This window comes from Poecilia mexicana, unplaced genomic scaffold (genome assembly GCF_051168715.1).
Source record: "Poecilia mexicana isolate PSO_F unplaced genomic scaffold, ASM5116871v1 scaffold_7, whole genome shotgun sequence".
Taxonomy (NCBI): Eukaryota; Metazoa; Chordata; class Actinopteri; order Cyprinodontiformes; family Poeciliidae; genus Poecilia; species Poecilia mexicana.
The window spans coordinates 8,182,287-8,203,613 of NW_028263376.1; the positions used below are offsets into that span (position 1 = coordinate 8,182,287).

At 37.7% G+C, this 21,327-nt stretch overlaps 1 protein-coding gene across 2 annotated transcripts in view; it reads left to right on the forward strand.

Moving 5' to 3' along the window:
• mib2 (MIB E3 ubiquitin protein ligase 2) overlaps positions 1-21,327 on the forward strand; it is a 51,782-nt gene that overhangs the window by 19,341 nt on the left and 11,114 nt on the right. For both annotated transcript variants that reach the window (XM_088006992.1, XM_088006991.1), the window contains exons 4-13: positions 7,094-7,200; positions 8,293-8,487; positions 9,123-9,265; positions 9,584-9,691; positions 9,782-9,886; positions 10,819-10,981; positions 11,573-11,706; positions 14,027-14,175; positions 14,465-14,621; positions 15,764-15,918. In XM_088006992.1, the coding sequence (XP_087863118.1) occupies positions 7,094-7,200; positions 8,293-8,487; positions 9,123-9,265; positions 9,584-9,691; positions 9,782-9,886; positions 10,819-10,981; positions 11,573-11,706; positions 14,027-14,175; positions 14,465-14,621; positions 15,764-15,918 (1,416 nt within the window). The remainder of the gene's footprint in view (positions 1-7,093; positions 7,201-8,292; positions 8,488-9,122; positions 9,266-9,583; positions 9,692-9,781; positions 9,887-10,818; positions 10,982-11,572; positions 11,707-14,026; positions 14,176-14,464; positions 14,622-15,763; positions 15,919-21,327) is intronic.

The following is a 21,327-nucleotide window of genomic DNA, read 5'->3' on the forward strand; positions in this document are numbered from 1 at the left end:
ACCTTACTTTTATGTTCAATTCATTAGTGTCTTTTTTGTAGATTTGTAGAAATGTTTAGTGAGCTGAATGCAAGTGTCCTGTGAACCCAGATTTACTCGACTGAGTTGTCCCTTCAGAATCCTCTCTTCTGCATCAGTTCACAGCAACGCTCCAAACGGCTCGCGGCTCTGTCTGAATGTCAGCTGGATGGCCTGTTCTCATTTTAATGAGGTGATATGTATGACCCAGATTTCTTCTAGAGTTTAGCCTGGTGCAGGTCCAGCCCCTTTCCATTTATTTCCCTGAGCCCACTTGTCCAATGAATGCTGCAAATAGGTGAAGGAATCATGACTCACTGCTCTTTTCAATGTGACCGAGTCATCAGGTTTTGTTGTTTTTCCTTTTTTGGTTTGTTTTTGCCCCTCGAGAGGTTGGAAACTGGTCAGAACCTAGCTGGGATGAGCCAGGAAGTAAACACGAAATGAGAGAATCGAATAACTAACAAGAGCAGCAGGAAGCCCGGGTATTTATTTAGTGCAAATCCAAAACAAAAGGCGATGGGAGGCCTGATTTGGAAAAATAACCCAATTAGGCTTTACTCGCATCCCAGTGTTTGTGGTTCTGCTCATTTGCACCTTTTATTATTTTTGAACATTTACAGTTTTATTATTTTTAACATTTACAGTTTAGATCAGACAACTGAAGATTCAGTGATTTTTTTGTTCTATTATCTACTCAGTTTACTTTAAGGAAACGTAAGCATGTATTTCCATAATCAATATCTACTAGCAAAATGATTGTTTTTTTTTAATCTGTATCATGAGATATAGCCTCGGTTAATCATATACTAACCAACTAATCCATACAGTGATTAGAAGTAAAATATCTGGGAAATATTGTATAGGTCAGCATTTTTATATAATTATATTCCATTGCATGAAATTATAGGTAAGATTTGAGCATTTTTCATAATAATGTGTCATCGTATTGAATACAAATACCTGGCTACATTGATAAATAAATTAATATATGGTTTGCGTACATTGGTAGAACATGGTACATTTACATATGTGAGATAGGAAGGTACAAAACAGGATTACAGATTGGCAAAGGGGAAAAGTGGTTTGGCCTGTAATCTACAATTTAGAACATTTACAATTCAATAAAGCAAAAATGTTTGCGATTGTAATGGAGATGCATATATTCAAAGTACAGTGAATTATTTATGTTTTAGTTGGGTGCTTGGTTTTGCTTTCTTCACCGTTGGTTGGTGAAAGAACGCAACAGGAGTTACATCAATGATCTTAAGTGATTTATTCATTTAACATTCAAACAGAATTAAAATGTAATTTTCTTTATTAAGAACAAATGATTAGTATTAGACAAAGATAGAAACAGCACTAGCACACTGTTAAATTATCGGTTTTGTAGCAATCTCTGTTTTTGAACAGCTTTGACCAGAATCAGCTGGTTTCAAAAAGAAACCAGCTGATTCTGGTTTCTCTTTGAAACTGTAGCATAAGAAAATGCAACAAACATTCAAAAGATTTTTATTTGGCCTTCTTGCGATAATCTTTATTAATTCATATAGTAGCAATTAATCCTCATCAACTGCAAACATTTTCCTTATAAACAACTTTTTGAAGCTGTTCTTCCTCTCTCTTCATTTTGAACATACACTACATTGCCATAAGTATTTGCTCACTCATCCAAATTATTGTAATTAGGCGTTCCCATCACTTCCATGGCCCCAGGAAGTGACTGGAACTTTCTGTGGCCATGGTGTATAAAATTACAGGTGTATACAGGTGTATAAAATTAAGCACCTAGGCATGCAGACTGTTTTTACCAACATTTGAGAAAGAATGGGTCGCTCTCAGGAGCTCAGTGAATTCCAGCAAGGAACTGTGAAATTTTCTCGCTCTTAAATATTTCAAAGGGATTATGGTGTGGGGTTGTTTTTCAGGAGCTGGGCTTGGCCCCTTACTTCCAAAGAAAGGAACTCTGAATGTTTCAGCATCCAAATTAGATGTGTTAATAATGCTGCAAATAAAATATTAAATCCTAATTTTAAAGTAATTGTCTAAACCTACAGAAGTTTTTCAGGTTTTTTTTTTTTTACAGTAGAAATTATTTCCCGAAGAAGAAAAAGCAAAAAGGTCCAGTAATAGAGGAAACCTGCTTCTGAACTATAATGGCCTTACAAACACTGGAGTCCATCTAGTCTGTTGGTTTAAGTGAAATTTGACAGGATCTATTTTGAGATATTTGTCAGCATCACCTTTGAATGGGTTGACATCACTGACAGCACTCAGGGTTTCTGTCACTTTGCTTTTTCTCTGAGAGGCGACTTTTATACAGCCACAAACTGGGACTGTATGTTAATGTGGTAAATGAATAAAAGACAGTGACTCAGTCAGTTCGGTGTGAAGTGAATTCAGTGTTATAGATGTCACTGAGTAAACCTTTGTAGATAGCCGTTTACATTTCTTACATCAGTATGTTTTATTTTTGAAACTTCATTTTGGTTTCGCACAAAGCAAGCCATGAGGTTCTCACAGTATGTTTAGAAAGGTTGACCAACCAAACGTTTTGTGTAATTACTCATTTGAAATAACCCACAAGCTAAAGGCAATCTTCACCGCTATGGAGGGAAACGGAGTAAAGTCCAAACCCAGCTGCCTGTAACATCCAACTAGCCTCAAATGCTAACGAGATTTTATAGCGGCTGACATGTTTTAGGGCTTTTCCCAACAATTCACCAGTTTTAATCTTCTTGTTTTACTGTTGAATTAATAAGATATTGATACATTTTTGTTTATTCTTATTTGAAGCATTCTAGAAATGCCACAACCTTTTCACACCATTGCATCCCTAATAAATGGCGATTAATTTAACTGTAGTTTTTACAGAAGCATGCTGTAACCACTATGCCCTTAAATTATTTTACTCTTCAGTGAGTAACACATGAGCTAATCATTCCTTTTTTGGTGTTGGTTTATTGCTCTGGGTTTTTGGTCTGTTGTCAACCTGGATCCGTGTTTCTTTTTTTTTAATTTTTTTTTTTGCACCATAAATATTTGTAAACAGCTAAATTGATCTTTGCAGTCGTTTTTTTCCCCCAGCACTTTCTCCAACATCTCATGAGAATGTGCTTATGACACTATTGTTGAGATTGGCTGATTGCGTCGAATCATTTGTATGGTTATATTTATGAGGGATATTTATGTATTTGTTTTTATAAATTAAACTTTGTTTCCAGTTGCAGACTTTGCAAATTTCTCCAAAAATGATATTTTGGATTCTAACCAACGCTGAAACGGATTTCACATCCGGGACGTCACATGAAAGTTATTTGCTGTACTTGTCAGACAAACGGCGAGCGAAATGTATTCCCCATTTTAACACACAATGGCTCTTTATTTTTAGACCACATTGACCCAAATTTCATTGACAGCATTTCAAAAGACTGATTTATACTCTGGCAATCATGAGACACACTGCTGTGTGCCCAGACTGCCAAATATAGCTTGGTTTTCTAATATGTGTGACTTATCTTAGAGCCAGGAAAGATTTATGAAAGGGGTGTTATTAGACTGTTTATTACGGAAACATGCGTGACGCCTTGAAGGCAAATTGTTGGAATTGCGGTTAATGAACGGGGCAGGTGAAACTCCAGCCTCCCGACGGTATGATGAGTTTCGCTTTCGTAAACATGGTGTGCGACGTGAGCCGGATGTACCGTAGACAAGTATCTCTTTATAATTACATCAGATTTAAATGGATTATCATGCTACCATTCTAAGATGTTCGGATTAAGAATTTCAGTTTCCGAGAAGATTTCCAGGTAGTATCGAGAGGCGAATCGTGAACAGGTTTAGGTAGAAGGAGATCTAATGCTGGCAAAGCATCTTTTATTTATATGTATACATAAATATTGTTTCTTATTTTGCATTTGGAGTCCAGGGCAGCTCTGTCAGTGATCCATTTCATGAAGCTCGATGCTCACGCGGAGTCAGACTGTGGAACATCTCTGTGACTGCTGGACAATGCATCTGGAGGCATATGTCTGGACCATATGTTTACAAATAGCTGGGATGGCTTGTAGCTAGTTAATCGGCTCTTTCTTACACAAACAACACACATGCAGTTCCAGGGAACCAATCGGATCAAGTCTCTGTCTAATCCTTTACTCTGCACATAAAGCACTACACTGCTGCCACAGGATCATTGTTTGTTTTCCAGTCTGTGCTCACGTCAAACCCGTCACAGGGTGCGATTTATTTATTTATTTATTTATTTATTTATTTATTTTTTTCAATGTTGATTTTGTAACCTTTAAGTCGAGCTTTTAATAAATATTTTTGCCTCATTTCGGCTGCAGGGAACAATTGGTTTTCTTTGCAAAATTCTTTAAATTTTTCATGCAGCTTCTCATTTCCATACTCTCAGCTCTGGTTCGCTGTTTAATTGTTCTTGAATGTGTTAAAAGAAATTAACTAGACACATTTGTTTTAATCTGGACATATTTTTTACTGGCTAGCATACCTCAGAAGGCACTGATATTAAAGGGATAGATCATAATTTCTAAAGTGAGGTTCTGTGTAAAGTTTATAAGCGGCTAACATTATATACACAGTAGATAATATAGTATCTTTGTTTAGCATAAATCGAGATGCTTATTTGCCTTATTTACATACAAACCAACAATTATCTAGACATGAAACAGATGTAGTAGCTGGTGCAACACCAGTGGCCTTAGATGAAATCTAATATGAAAAGGAAGTGGTATGAAAAGCAGCAGTGTCATGTTGGTTGGTAAGTGAAATGTTTTGTATTGATTTTTACTTTAGACTCTTGGCCCTTTTCTGATGAGCTGTTAGGTTCAACCTGAGCTGAACCTAACATTTCTACTAAATGGCTTCATTTCTACTAAATGATGCCACCAAAATCAGATAAGTTACTAACTGCTTATACCTTTCATACAAAACCTCACTTCAAAACTCCTGAGACGTCCCTTCCATTCTCAAGCTGCCGGGTTTAATCAGACAAGTAGCTTAATACACAGGGCTCACTTTGCACTTTGTTCTGGCGTGTTTGTTGTAAGTATTGACGAGTGGTAGCTGAACCTGCCTGTGTCAGTAGGTGCAGGTCTTTGCTCTTGATCCTTTCTGTGATCGGGGTTGACATTTGGTTCAGCAGGATTACAAACGTTGATCCGTGGGGAGAGAGGCTGCAATTAAAAACAAATGTCAAGCGCTGAGGTCACGTTTCCCTGTCATAAAACTAGAACATCTGTCACTGCACATCCGCTTTTTGCTAAAGCTTCATAGCAATAACGAAGCTTTGCTGTCGGTAGCAGTGCTACTCTTGTTTGTTTTGATCATTTGAATCGGCCTATCAATCAGTTTTGCGTGACGAAATGCAATCTCATCATTTTTCCCACCCGTAAAGCTCTAAAAATAACCTTATTTCATTTTATAGATGGCGCATTTGTATATTTACGTTGGCTTTTACTTGGCAGCATGTGGATGTTTATGACTTGCCCTAAGGTGCTTTCTGATCGCTCTGCTGTGTAGGATTAGGCTAAAACCTCTGCACAGACCTGCCCGACCTCAGCCACACGCTGAGATTTACTGTTAGTTGGCTTTACGAGCCAAATGAGCAGCTATTTACCGCCGTAGCTCAGAGGATCCTGCAAACGTATCTGGCAACAAAAACTTAGCATGAAAGGGACCTGATATGCTGAGAAAACATCTGTGTCCTTAAGAAGGAGTGCTCATAAAAGCTGTTCGTTCTTTCTTTCTTTTTTCTTTTTAAATTCCGCCTGATTTTAAATGACTTTGCGTTCGTCAGAGAGCTGTGTGGTTGCAATGGAAGCTGGTACTGGATCCTGTTGAAGTATGGGAATAGGCAGCTCCTTTGCAACCAGGCCTGACCAAATCTTCACAATAAGGTATGCCTCAGTTTTCTCTATAGAATGTCAATGTCTTGTTTTCTGAGGTCAATTCTAGTTTTGACAATTCTTTTTCTTTCTTTTTTTCCCCCAAGGACGATTAGACATTAAGTAGAGAAAATGTGCTCCAGGGCAGACGTAGGAGTTTACAATCCGAAAGAACAAGAAGAAATTACATAATTGTCTTCAGTTTTGAATTAAAGCTTTTCTCTCTAACCTTTATCTGTGTTTATTTAAGCTCACAGAAGTGCATCCAAGTACAAGCTGTTTATTGAGCAGTTTGTAGATTCAACATGATTCGAGCGCTTAGTTTTGATGAATTTAAGTAATAGGCCAAAACTATTCTGATTTTTGTTTTTTTAAAAATAAAAAGAATATCTAACTACTTTGGTCTCTGGATGATGCTTTTATAATTCATGACATTTGATCTTATATTTGACTTATTTGTTAATACTTGCAAAAGACGTGGAAAGATTTTTTTTAATCATTTGTTTGTTTCTTAAAGCAGAACTAGCACTCCATCATGAGGGACCAGTAGATTAAATCCTTGTCTTTAATATGTCTCACGTTCTGCCAGCATAACCAAATGGATGCATTATAGCACCGATGTTTTTGTCAACTTGACAATCTAATGATGAAGGTGGAATAAAGTTAAAGTGCAGTATTGTTTCTGTGTGTGTGTGTGACTGTGTAATGTCTGATGTTTGGAGTTTTTATCAGCATTATAAAACCTTGGTGCACCTTGTTACAGGCATGCATTTATACATGTCGTTGTTGTGAACTATTGATTGTTGTTTTGTCTGGAACCCCACCATTCCACACAATAGGGAAGTAATAAGTGAAGAGTAAAGTTTTGTAATTTAGTACATTTATAGACTTTTGCAGAATTTCAACTCCTGTATAAAAACTGGCTACATAATGTAACCGCCTCCTTCAAAAAACCAATACATTATCAGTGAAGAGTTTTCTTCTTTTTTTTTTTTACGATGTAATAGAAGAAGCTAAGTCCTGTCAGTCAGCTGTTCTAAAATGTCCACTGCTGTGGTCTTACTTGGTATACTTAGTGTGCACTAAGATCATACCTATTAGAAAAACCAGTAGTTCAAGGTGTCTGCTCAGGTGTGAGCTGACACACATTTTCCTTCTCTCCGTCACAGAGTGAACCTGACGCCGAGGCAGAACCTCCCACGCATCATCCTCAAAGGAATCTTCCAGGGCGTTAAAGTCGTCCGTGGACCAGACTGGGACTGGGGGAACCAAGACGGTGAGTGGAGTGTGTCTGTGTGTTTGAAGGAGGAGGGGCGAGGGGGGTCGGAGTTGTTCTCGTTACCGACCTGGTTGTGTTCATTTTGAAATTCCTCTTTGTTTTGTGCTGTTGCTTTAAACATGGGACTGTATGTGTTCAAAATGCCTCACCATGTGAATACCATTCTAACCGCACGCCTCAATAACCCGAAAAATGTTGCATCTGTGTGTGTCTGTGTGCACTTACACTGCCAGTGAGTCATCTGAGTCTGTCCCACAGATGCGCCAGCTTGTTTGTGTCAGTGTCTTTATCGAATCCTTGTTTTATAACGTGTTTTTTTTTTTCTTTCTATTTGGGAGGGAGGGAGGGAAATGTCCCATTACTTGAACTCTGTGGTTCAGTTATTTGTGTATTAGTTGTCATCTGTGAACACCCGCACTTACATGTTCTTGCACAATGTGACTTTGTCATGTTTCTGTCTGTAATGCTTCCTCTTTCAGATAAGCACAGCTTTGCTCTCATGATTAGAGACTGAAATAAAAATGTTCGCTTGGTGATGTTCCCTTCAAAGAAAGACAGAGTGGTCATAATTTATTTTTTGCTTGTCTGAATCTGAATGAGTCAAAATGTCCTTTTGGTTTCTGCCCTGGGGTTTGGTTAACTCACTCATCAGGCTTAAATGGTGTGTTCAGCCAGTGCATGTGGGCCTTTCTGAGCATTCTCAGATTCCCCTTTTTTCAAACAAGTCATTATGTAGTTCACTGATTTAGCTGGAGTTGATTAGAAGTAAAGCAATCGAGTGACTTAAATGGATAAAGGCATCATAAAATACATGTTCTGACAAAATGGCTCTGAAATGTTTGTGTAGAAAGAATAATTTAAAGAAATAATGGGCAAGTGTGTTTTGTCAAATGTTTAATCCATGGAAACATCATGTGTTGCATGTTTCTGTTCCACCCTGTGTTTTTTTTCATAACTATTATTTGCTATTCTGAAACATAATTAAATTTCACTGAGATTTTCTTCCCACAAACTTATGCAGCTCCGCTTTTTGCACATCTCTTTTGTGTGCGTTTTTTTGTTTGTTTGTGTTTGTATTTGTGCGTTTAGGTGGGGAGGGTAAGGTTGGGAAAGTGGTGGACATTCGTGGCTGGGACACGGAGTCCGGCCGCAGCGTGGCCAGTGTCACCTGGTCCAATGGCACCACCAATGTCTACCGAATGGGCCACAAAGGCAAAGTGGACCTGAAGTACGTGTCGGATGGCCAAGGAGGCTTCTACTACAAAGATCACCTACCTAAACTTGGTAAGTAAGATGTATTGTTTCTATTCCAAAAATATTCATCTTTCCACACTTTGTCCTTCTTTTGGGATTTTATGTAATGGACCAACGCAAAGTAGCAGTAGGAAAATAATAGATGATTTTCAATTTACAAATAATAATTTGAAAATTTACTTGTATCTTTATTTACTGATGTTCAGGTCTTGTCAGCAAATTCTGGATCCAGGTTTGGACCAGCTTTGCAACAAACATTTATTTTAGTAATTGACTATTCTCTGTTTTAAGCTTCTCCACAACCCTGTTCCCAGCTGCTGATATGTTAGTTTTAATCTGTAGAAACTCATCAGTCTTCCATCAGCTGCGTTTGTCCTTGGATGACATTTAACACAAGTCACTAAGCTTTTTTTTTTTGAGGATATTTGCAGTAAATTTCCACAACTAAATGTTTTAGTTTGTTTTAGTTAGCATCATTAAGTTGGAAACTTTTACATTTTCAGAATTGGCTTTACAAGGCAAAACTGTCTGCCCAAACAAAACTTTTGACTTCGATTCAAGACCTGACAGCGTAGAAACATTAAGTCCAATATTTAAATGATTATCCTTCTGAATCTGTCCCCCGAGTATTGATGGTGTCTTTTTGCCGATTCCTCCCCATCCAGGTGAGCATGCGGAGCTCCAGCGCCAGGAGAGCGCTGATGGCCACTCTTTTCAGCAGGGAGACAAAGTCAAATGTCTACTGGAGGTGGAGATCTTGCGGCAGATGCAGGAAGGACACGGAGGGTGGAATCCCAAAATGGCAGAGGTACGAGAAACATCCCATCCACCTCATGAGAACAGGCACCTTGGTTTCCTCGGAATGTAAAGTGCAAAATGCACTTCTTTTTGGTTTCCAGTTGGTTTGTCCTGTGCACATATTCAGTGAGAATGCAGTCACAAGCCCAGCGTGTACGCCCGCGTGGCTCGCAGAGACTTTATGTTATATAAGTGGTTCAGGTGGATGCCCTAATAAAGTGAAGGCAAACGGAGCATTCACGTTTCCAGTCACAGCTGCCAAAGGCAATGTTGAGGTCAGAGCAGCTGTGGGGGAACCTGGAGTGACACAATCTATTTATGTTTGCAGTACATTTGTCGGATCGGGACGGTTCATAGAATAACCGACAGAGGAGACGTCCGGGTCCAGTACAGCAACAACATCCGCTGGACCTTCCACCCGGGAGCTCTCACCAAAGTACGGAATCACAGAAAACCTGATCACATCTTCAGTATGATTTAAATTTAGCTCCCCAGATTTATTCATGTGTTTTCCCCCTTCTGACAGGTGAACACCTTTGGAGTTGGCGAACTGGTTAAAGTTCTGGATGAGCTGGAAAATGTGAAGAGACTTCAGGCTGGCCACGGGGAGTGGACAGACAGCATGACTCCTGTATGCTAAGTTTTACTTTCTGTCTAACTCTAGTTTTATATGCTTTGATTTCTGGGCTAGTAAAACGAAGAACTAAAGTTTACACAGATCGTCTTGAGACTTTGAGTTCCTATTAATCCAGTCTCCCTTTAAAAAAGAGAAAGATGCTTAATTGAATTAAATTATTTGGGGAAAAGTCCATATTTCCTTTGGGCTATATATGATCACGACTTTTATTTGTGAAAGTGTTGCTTGCCTTTTTATAATTTTAACTTGATTATCACCCCATGTCTGACTTACCTCACTCATACAACTAAAATGCACCGATCATAATTTTGTGGCTGATTTCTTTGACCTTCTAGAACCAACTTCAACAGATAGATTTTTTTTCCATTATTTTTTAAGAACTGTAACTATAAAAAGTGTTATATATTTATATCTAGCCTTTCTGTTGTGCTTATTTATGTTAGCATCAGGGAGAGGCTGTACAGCAAGACTTTTTTATTTTAAAATACATTAGCATATTAAGCTGTTAGCTTCTTATGTTAGAGGTAAATGAAGTTTGTGCATCACCAAACCACCTTAATATGTATGTTTTCTCTGGATAATAAAAATTCTTTCTGATTTCAAAAAGGCTGCAAACATTTCAAAATCTAGTATGTTCTCAGAGAGATGGATATAACAGATTTACTTTGCTGTAAGACCTTCAACCTTACTGTTATCTACTGAAAGTCTATTTCTCTCACTATGCCTTAAACCACTGATATGTCTTGACATGTCATAAAAAATGCAACTCCATTTAAATAGCTTCTCACATTGCTCTTACTCTGCTTTGTAAAACCTTTCTGATCCTGTATCCAAATTAGAAATGGAACATCTCTAAATTACAACACGAATAGTAACCAGACTACATTCTGCAGGATGTTTGTTAACTTGGTGCCTTTTGTCTGTAGGTGCTTGGCCAGGTGGGAAAGGTGCTGAAAGTTTACGCTGACGGTGACCTGCGGGTGGCGTTTGGAGGTCAGACGTGGACGTTCAACCCGGCGTGCCTTACGGCCCAGCCTGCAGAGGTTGATGCCAACCTCATGACGGCCGAGAACCCCAATGAATCTGGAAGTAAGGCCTCTGCGGGAATCCAGGGGGCCCGACTCAAACGCTATGCTCTTTCAGTCCTCTCCAGCCTTCCTCCTAGCTCCATCTCTGCTTTTGCATGCTTCCTCACACAGGCTGCCAATAAGGGCCTTCTCTTTTTCCTTTTTTTTTTTTTTTCCATTAATGTGCGAACAAGGTGTCTGTTTGTTTAAGCGCTCTTCCCCGTAGCATGTTACGGTCCAGTGTGCTGACAGCAAGACGCTTTGGCAGCTCAGCAGACATTTGTCATCATGTCTGAAGTTCTCAGCAGCCTCTTGATGATGGCATACTCTGTGTTTATGTTCGCCTCACTGGATGGAAAGGTGCTAACATGCCAACGTGTGAGTGTGTGTGTGTGGTCAGATTCACTCTGCATGGAAGGGACATTTTGACTCATTCCTTTGGTTTTGCTCAGTTCTGACAGATTCATTAACCGTTGCAGCATTCAGATTTTGCCCCCCCTCTCCGAACATCCTTTGCGGTTAACGTTTGGATTAAAGAAACTAACATTTTCCCTCCTTCTTGTGTCTTCCCTTCCCACAACCTCTCCTTTCTCCTCTTCCTCTATCTTTTCAGGTACTGTCATCTCCGTGCTGGAGAAGCTGCTGTCTCAGTCCACGGAGCAGGACAACCCGGGCCGGCTCGTCATCGAGGCAGCCCACGGGAGCGCCAACAAAGTGCGGGAGTTGGTGCAGAAGTATCCCGACAAGGTTAGCGCGACATGCCTTCGCTTTGCTGCAGTCTGGGGTGTGACTCATTGATTTGAGAGACAAAACTGCGAGTTGATGTGCAGACAGATTCTTCTTTTTTTTTTTTTGCATTCTGATTATTTTTCACATCTTCCTCTTTTTTGTTACATGTGTTTTCTAAAGAAAAAAGAAATGCAGAAAACTTCTGCACACAATAATGACAAAGTAGAAATGATCTGTTGGAGTTTTTTGTTGTAAATTAATCAAACAATCTAAAGATGACTGAAAGAAATCATACATACAACCGTTAATAGCTGTTTATACTTATGCTTCAATACTTTGTTGATATATTGACTTTAGTGGTGGAGTGCATTAGCATTAGCAATGATTGACCTTCTGGATGGTCCTGTCTCCACAAGAGAACTCTGGATCTACTCCCATTGTGACCGCAACACTGCCTTCTAGATCAAAAGTCTCATATTTTTGTTATTTTTTAAATTTTTTATTTGGTTAATTCAATTTATGTCATTGTGTTAACAATGTCACTTGTAAACTTTTCCCCATATTTGGCATTTGTGTGTCTATTTTTAGTAATTGTAAAATCTCAATCCAAACATCTAAAAAAGCATGAAAGGGAAGTATAATTCAAAGCCTTTCATATGTTTTTGTGATAAAAAGAAAAGGAACATCGGAAATGATGCCAGAAAGCACAGATTGATCAGGATTACCAGCATGTTTAACCGAGTTCCCCAAAGCTTTGCTTGGAAACAGTCATACAAATTTAGGAAAATGCTAACCACTACTTTTTAAAAAATGTTTTACATTATGGATCTTCTACTCCAGGCCTCAAGGGCCTCAAGGGGCTCAAGGGCCTCAAGGGCCGGTGTCCTGCGGCGTTAAGATGTGTCTCAGAGATCCATCTAAAAATCACAGGACATTAATGACCCTTGATGACTGGATTTGAAGACCCCAGTTTTAAAACCATATCTTCTGGTGTATATAAGTGCCTTTCTAATGAAATACAATATACACTTTGTTTGTGATAAAGCTGTTTTTTATTTTATTTTATATATATATATTTTTTTTTACCTTTTTCGTACCTTTACACTTGCTTCACAAAGAAATGATTACACCATTGCTGTGTTTTATGTGCAGGGAAAGTTCTTTCTAAGGATTAAGTGAACCTCGTAAATGGAGCTCTGTGACCTTCAGTCGGACAGAGCGTGTTGTTTCCCAGTGATTTGGGAAAAAAACAGACCTTTTCCACATAACCCATGTGCAGTACTTATAAACTGAGGCTACAAAAAAATTTAACAATCTGAACTCTTGTTTGAGGAGAAACACGTTAAACATGCTGCATCCTGACAGACTTCTCTTTATACTGATTCTTAAAACGTCATGCCTATTTTTACTTTTATTCTTTTTTTACAAATAAAATTTATTGTTATTTATTGTTTTTATAACTTCGAGTATTTTGGAAAGCGTGTCTACGTACGATGCCTCGTAAAACTATTGACACCCCCTGGAAGTTTTTAACGTTTTTTGACATTAAAGCCACGTCAACATTTGGAGCGGTTAAACACAAGTTTATTACACACTTATAAATTATGTATTTTAGTTTCTCTGCTACTTCTAGAGCTGCCATTAATGATTATTTTATTTATTAATATATCAATTATTCTCACGATTAATTGATTAATCAGATAAAAAAAATCACACATTCTACAGATTTTTCATTAAACCCTATTGGCCTTTTTTAAATACAGTTTTAGAAATACATAAAAAATGGAAATAAACAAATAAAGAAAATTAACATTTTCTTAAATTTCTACACTAGTATTCCTGTAGTAAATCTGAACCAGGTGAAGCTAAAACTTTAGTACTGGAGGAGCTTTGGCTAAAACATATTTATAGACATTTTTATCTTAAAGCAAAATATCTATATTTGTTTGTTCAGCTTCGGCTTAATTACTGTTCTGAATATGTTGTTTTCTTCACCTTTGTTTAAGTCTGTATACTAATTTAGTTGACAACTTTTTTTTCAATAATTTATCCATCCGATTGTTTCAGCTCTACTTGTTTCAAACCTGTTTAAAGCACGTTGAAGTTTGTTGTTATTAAAGTGGAAAGGTTTTAAGTTGGACGAACACTTTTGCTGCTGTGTTTGTTGTTCCCCCTCGGTTCCGTTCTGCCATGACGGCACCGCCTGGTGGGATTATCTCCCGTCACGTGTATGACGAGCACGGTTGTCCATACGCAGATTATTTCCTGCCAGTGTTTGATCAGCTCTGCTGCGTCTCTGCTTCGGATGAATCTCCAGCTGTGTCTGTGCTCCTGCCAGGTGGATATCAAGAACCAAGGCAAGACGGCTCTGCAGGTCGCCGCTCACCAAGGCCACACAGAGGTGGTGAAGACCCTGCTGCAGGCCAACAGCTCCGTCGAGGTCAAAGACGAAGATGGAGACACGGCTTTACACTACACTGCCTTCGGGTGAGGGCGCATTCATGTTCCAGTCCTGCATTCGTTTGATTAAATGTTTTGATTAGGGCTGCAGCCGACAATCATTCTAGTCATCGATTATTCCGTCGACTGTTCTGATGATTAATCGATTAATCAAATAATTAAAAAAAGTTGGCAGAATTTTTTTCCGTATACTCCAGTTAACAGTTAATCGATTACTAATTTAGTTCACAATTAATTCGGTATTTAATTTAAAAAAAAGAATACTTGCCAATAAGAAGGATGTATAATTTACCTGCACTGGTTTGTTTTGACTCAGTAACCAGGCTGAGATTGCGCGGCTGCTGCTGAGCAAAGGGGCGAATGTCAACGTACTGAACAACTCCATGTGCACAGCGCTCCACATCGCTGTCAACAAGGGCTTCACTGACGTGGTGCGAGTGCTGACTGAACATGCGGCTGACGTCAATCTCCAGGTGAGCGGGTGCAGGGCGCTTACCTCTCCAGCATTAACGACAATATGTTGTACTATACATGCAGGCCGTGGAAACAAAAAAACACCCTCGTCACAATTAGTCAATTTATTACATAATAAATTAAAATGAGCTCAATAATTTCTACTCTGGCAATTAATATTTTATTTTCATGATAATCCATTTTATTTATGGTTTGGTTATTTGTGGTTTTTATTTCTATCTTACTTATTGGATTTGTTTTTTTTTTATTTTGTTTATTTGAAATGTCTCCAAGTCCGAGTGCTGAGTTCTTTACAAAATCAAAGTGCCTTATTATGCCATTATCATTATATTACTTGAAAATGTTCTCAAACCAACAATATTGTCATTTATCACAATCGTTAGTGGGACAATTTATTATCCAGGAAAAATTTTTATTGTGACATGCCCAACTCTAATTGATATATATATATATATATATTTTTTACCACTTTTGGTTGTTGTTTCAACTTTGACTTATTGAAATAGTGACAGGATTGTTGAAATATCTTGGGAAGAAATTCAAAATGTTGTACCATCAGACATCGTAGTCATGGATACAGAGATCCTACTCTGTCTGGACATGTTTTGGATATAGATTACCTATTTTCCGACTGACCATGGATGAATTCATCTGTCCTCTGTCGTTCATCCATTTTTAATCTTTCTCTCCTTCCTTTTGAATTCCGTAGAAATGAAAAAAATTGTTGGAACTCTGTGTATAAGTATATTTACTTATAGATTTTCTGACCCGGTGTTACTGTCTCATTAAGATAATGTATTTGTTTGAATAGATTTTTTTCAGATGGTCTAATATGCCTGCAGCCTGGCCCTGATTTGACTAACTAACTCAGTTTATTCTGCTTGAATGGTTGGCTACTCAACTAAAAACATGTCAGCCTGGAGTGTGTTTGTGTTTTATCTGTGACAAATGTGCATATGGTCTATTTCTCTGTCTGCTTTTGCACTGACTTGGAAAAATATTTCATGGAAGGTATTCAGAGGTCTTCAGACTAAAACAAACTTTTGCTTTTGATTATCGTTGAACAGCATCCAGGTTCAGTTTTCTCTTAACTTATGCAACATCTTTACTTACCGTGCTGCCTGTCAACTTACTCTGTTAGGATTCATATGGGGACACGCCGCTCCATGATGCCATTGCCAAGGATTTCCGCAGCATCATTGAGATCCTGGTCGTAGTGCCCAACATTGACTTCACCCAGCAGAACCACAGAGGCTTCAACCTGCTTCACCACGCCGCCCTCAAAGGAAACAAACTGTAAGTGGGAATCACATACAAAGATTAAACTCTGAAATCACTGAGCACTGAAAATCAGGGGAAATCAAAGCTAATCAGTTTAAGCAGATAAGAATCAAATAATAGTGTAATTTCTACATGTCGCGTCCTTTCCATCTTTCTTTTCTATTAGGAAAATGCTGAGTAATTTTTATGCAGCTACACTTTCCACATCGTTCTGTATCCTGCTCTTTTGCAGCATCTCATTAGTTTGAATGCATGCATCTCATGTTTGGAAATGATGTTTTTTTTTTTTTTCTGTGTGTGTGGGAATCTCTTCTGTGAGTTCAAATGAGGATCCCAAGGTCAATTCTCAACGCTATCTGTTACAGATAGCTTGCAGAGAGCTCGTCTCCCACACAGTTGTTGCTGCTGTCAGCAGGCTGGGAGTCAATATCTCTCAGAAATGCAGCAATCTGTATTTTTTTTTTTTGGCTCTCTATGCACACACACTTGTACTCAAAATTGTTCCCAGACTATATGCCGTAACCTCACCGTTTCGGGGGGACAAATTAGATAAAACATTCCAGGAATCCAAACAAGGTCTCATCACAGTCTCAGAGAGCGTTTCACAGGAAGGACAAGCTTACTGCCTACTTTTCTGACATCAGTATATATTGTAAATACCAGGGAAAAGTATTTGTCGCCTTTTTTCTTTGTCTTCTTTATTTTTTTTGTCTTTTTTGTCAGCTTGCTGTAGTTAACAGAATCATAAATTCTGCTTCGTGCAAGAACATTATGAAGGAGAATATCTAAATATCAACTCAAGGTTGTTGAGTGGCCCAGTCAATGTCTGGACTTAAGTATCACGGTGCTGTGGCACGACCTTGAGCAAGCTTTTTTTCTAATGGCTGAAAACTCTCCAATGTAGCAGAATCGTTATTTAATCAAAAACATTTAAGACAAACAAGTAAAAACAGAAGATGAAAAGGTTCACATCATTTTTAATGGCATCAGATGCATGTTAGTAGAGAATCCAAGAGAACGATACTTAAATAATTAGCTCATATTAATACAACCCATTAAGATCTTCTTGATATGTATGTTGCGATATTGATAAATTATGATATATTTTGCAGCCTCAATCTGCCACGAAAAATTTACAGACAGTAGAGACGCCATGGACTTCTCTGTTTTTCATATGTGCTCTCGTAGCAACCAGCCCTCACTTCATCTGTGTGTGTATGTGAGTGTGTGTGACTACTGCTATACGAAACAATAAACCAGGTATCTGAATGTTCTCTCTGTGGTTAGTCACGCAGGATAATGCCATCCCTTCTTGTCCCCGTTGCTTAAAAGCTTGAAAGGCCCCTGAAAGGTGCAATTAGTGTATCTTATTTGTGCGAGGTGTGTATCGCGGCGTTCTCTGTAAACATGCCATTAGCGGTAAAGTGGATTCCTGTAATTTTAGCACAGTTGATAATTTATTAGGTTTAGAGAAATCTAGTGAAACATGCTACTTTCATAATAAAAACATGTGTGAATGATATAAACAGATTATGAACGATAAAGAAAGCCACTTTCTTTATACTTAATAAAATTAATTTCTTTATGCTTGGCTATATGTGACCAGTGTCTGACACTTCCACCAAGCATCTTTGATACTGGTCACTTATAGGCTCCTTAGTTTTCTGTCTGTCTGGCACAGAGTGTAAATCTCAATCACAAACTGGGCATAAAACTGACCAGGCAGGAAGAGACTTAGTGGATTACTCACAGTGTGTTTTCACAATGACAAGGTCTCATCCAGACATGATATAACTGTTCTACTTGTTTCTGATTTTGATGTTTAATGTCCACTCTGAGCACGTTGGGTCCAGTCAGCACCCTCGTTTCCACTAAGTCTCTTCATAAATGCTATTAAAATACTTGGAAAAACACAACTATTTATAGTCCTGAATAGTACATAATACTGATTGGTGACTGAGAATCAATTGTAAATGATGCCCCCAAAGTCCACCATATGTCGGTGTCAGCAATATTGTATTTATGCCATGTGCATAGAGCAAAATATGCCAAAGTAATGGACACAAAGAGAAGCAAACTTAAGCTAAAAATGACAAAGATAATCTCATAGAAACAATAAAACAAAAATAGAAATGGAATAAACACTGAAATGTTAAAAAAAAAACTGTAAAATGAAATGAAATATAAAAAGAGAAAATGTGAATCTCTACTTCAGTTGAAAGGCAAATGATCATGGTGGGTTTTTAAATGTGCCCTAATGTCTATTGTTCATATAGATTGGTGAACTATTCCATCATTTATAGCACTTATAAACAGATGTACGTTCTTAAAAACACAGGAAGTCAGTTTAGTGACGATTAGCCTCTGCTTATAGTTCCTGTTAATATTCAAATGGCAGATTATTGTACCTTTTGTCAGCAATGAAGTAATGACTGATCTAAGTTGACATACTGAGAATTAGTCATCTGAAAGTGTTGACATAAAGGCATGGATACTTCCTTCGGTGTCTTCAGGCAGTAAAGCAAATCCTTACATCCTTAAGAGCGAGTTTGACACCTGAACAGGTTTGATTTTATGAATTTAAAGGAGCCATCAAGAAATACAAGATATATCAAGGTCCTTAACCAAGGACCGATTGTACGAAGTAAATAGTTAAAGTAGGGAAAGTTCCCTCTTCAAATGGACATAATTTAAAAAAAATTTTAATCATTGAAATTAAGGACATTTAGCAGATGGATTTAGATGACATGTGCAAAGCTTTGATTTTGTATAAACTTAGAAATCCAAAGGTTATGGGATAGATTAGAGATGTTGGATTAGTTAAGACTTAAAGACTTGGTTTTGGACAGTTTTATGCAAAAGCAGCCCTTTTTTATGCTCAATAATCTGGAAAAGCATGTATGAGAACTGCATAGTTTTTAAACATTTAACATTTAGCAAAACTACAGAACTTTATGTTGAGATAGAGTTCCAAAAGCAAAGTATGATTTTTGTTTTGCGCTCTTTGATCCATCCTATTAATCCTATTAGTGAAGCATTAAATATTTTGTTTTGTTGCTTAAGAACTTTGTTGTTTTTCTTTTTCTGTCACTTTTAAACTTGTCCATGTGCAGCACTACTGAAAATTTGCAACCCGGAGACGTCAAAGATGAAACCTTCCTTGCATGACTTTTAACATTTTTACAATGCTCTAAGGATCTTTAAATCCTTATTTGGGCCTGTCTTACTTCCTTAGAACTTATGTTTTCCTGTTGCTGTAAATTGTGCTTTATTGTGCAGACACAGGAGATTCCTGTGTCTGCCATGAAGTGCAGACACAGGAATCTGCACTTCATGGCAGCGTTCTGATCTACCATAAAATTTCCTTTCCAGATATAACAAAACTATATCATGGAAAGTCGTCCATGGTTCTATAAAAATAGGTCCAGGAAAAAAGAAAGTAAGAATAGAAAAACAAAAGCATCACTTGGATTTAACTTTGGCCTGAATGTCTTCTCATTGAAGGAGTCTGTTAGAAACTTCTGAAGTTTTGATAAATATTGGAAATGGATAATGACCTAAACATTTAAATTAGAAACTTTTGTTGCCATCAAGTAAATTTTTGCTAAAGTTTCAGTTCTGACTTTAATTTAAACATGTTCTAGTCAGATTTCTGGACAAATTCATTTTTGTAGGTTTTAGTAATGATTTTGCATATTAAAATTGCTTTTATGTTTTCCTGATTTCTTTTTAAGACCTGTAATAACTAAAAATGATTTTCAAACTGTCCCTGTTTGAAGAGTCAGAGGTGATGACACAGAGTGAAGAGTGCAAGCATTATTAAGTAAGGATTTTACTATTTAAAACAAAGGTTTAATATTTTAAACTCACATCAGCGAGGGCACTTTATAATATTGAGGATCACAATTAGTCTGACTATCATTAGCAAGCAAAGACATTAGTCTCTGTCAGTGATTCCTGTAGGTAGTTCATATTTCCAAATACAAGCTGTTTTATGAGAAATGGTAAAAGGACAGAGACGGGGAAAAAAGCAAAGCAATCTTTTAGGCAATAAGTTCAGCCTTTCTATTTCTAGGTAAATTTTCTTCTTAACTATTTTGACATTGGTATCAGTGTTGTTACTGTGACCTAATAATATTTAACTGTAGTGTGTTCACTGATAAAAAAAAAAAAAAAAAAGTCAGATCTTTGCCTTTCCAAATGGCTGAAAATCGTCCGTTTCTTTGTTTTTTCTTTGGACGTCTCTGATTACTTTTTTTTTCTATTTTATCTATTTTTATTTCTCTTTACACCTGTCATATTCTTTATGCATACCGCCTTGTCAAATCTGACTTAGTTAAAAAGATACGGACCCTCCTGATTGTTCTAAAAATATAATATCCATTCAGATCTGTGCAGGAGAGTTATATGTGCACAAAATAATAAGATAAAACTTGCAAGTGAGCAAGAACCATGTGGGAGAACTGGGACCTCTGCAGGCAGTTCTTTAATTAATGTTCAGTCTGCTCTGGCACGAGTCATGTGTTCAGGTCTTTGAGTTTAGGCTGCAGTGTTCAGCCTTCATTCAGCCTGACACCAGCTGCTTCACGCAATGAAGAGAGACATGATTTACAGTGTTCAGGAATGACTCTCTTTACTGGTTCATTCATGGATCATCAAACGTCCTTCACTACACTGATGCTGTCACTTGTGTGCATGTGTGTGTGTGTGTGTGCGCGTGTGTGTATACATTACATTTAAAGGTCAAGGCTCATTCAGTTTAAGTGATTTATCTTCGGTAGGTTAGTTAACTCTGTATTTTTTTTTTATTCTTCAGTGTTTCTACTCAGTTTGGAAAGAGTCATAATACGTAGGTTTGTAACAAAATCAGACTTGATAACTCTTAGACCTTGTTGGCTACACGGGTAGCCAACAGAATATCTCTGCCGTGTCATTTAAAAACTAATATTGTGCACACAGAATCCTTTTCAGAAAAGTTTTCATCCACATGAACCCACCAATATAAAGAGGTGTTTTAAACATGCTAGACCCATAGGGGGCAGTGTGGTGCAAAACTAAAATAATCTGATTGCTTCAAAACAACCACAACTTCCTGTTGGGAATTAAAAATGGCGCCAGGAGGTTTATTTTTTAAATAGCGTATTAGAATACAAAATTGATAAAAACATAACACAATGTTGATTGAGAATTACATCAAAGCAAGTACGGGGATGTGCTGCCGCATTGTTTGTGGCAGACTTTAATGAGTGCGACCCTAAATCTCAGTTAAGTTCACACGCAAACACAAATGCAGAGTTTTCTCAAATCTCCACTAGTCTGAGTTTTTATAAGTAATTAATTTTAGTAGTATTAAAAGTTTTGTGTGAATTAGTCATTTGTTGTTTACGGTGAGCTGTAGTAATGGATACAGAGTTCCTAACTCAG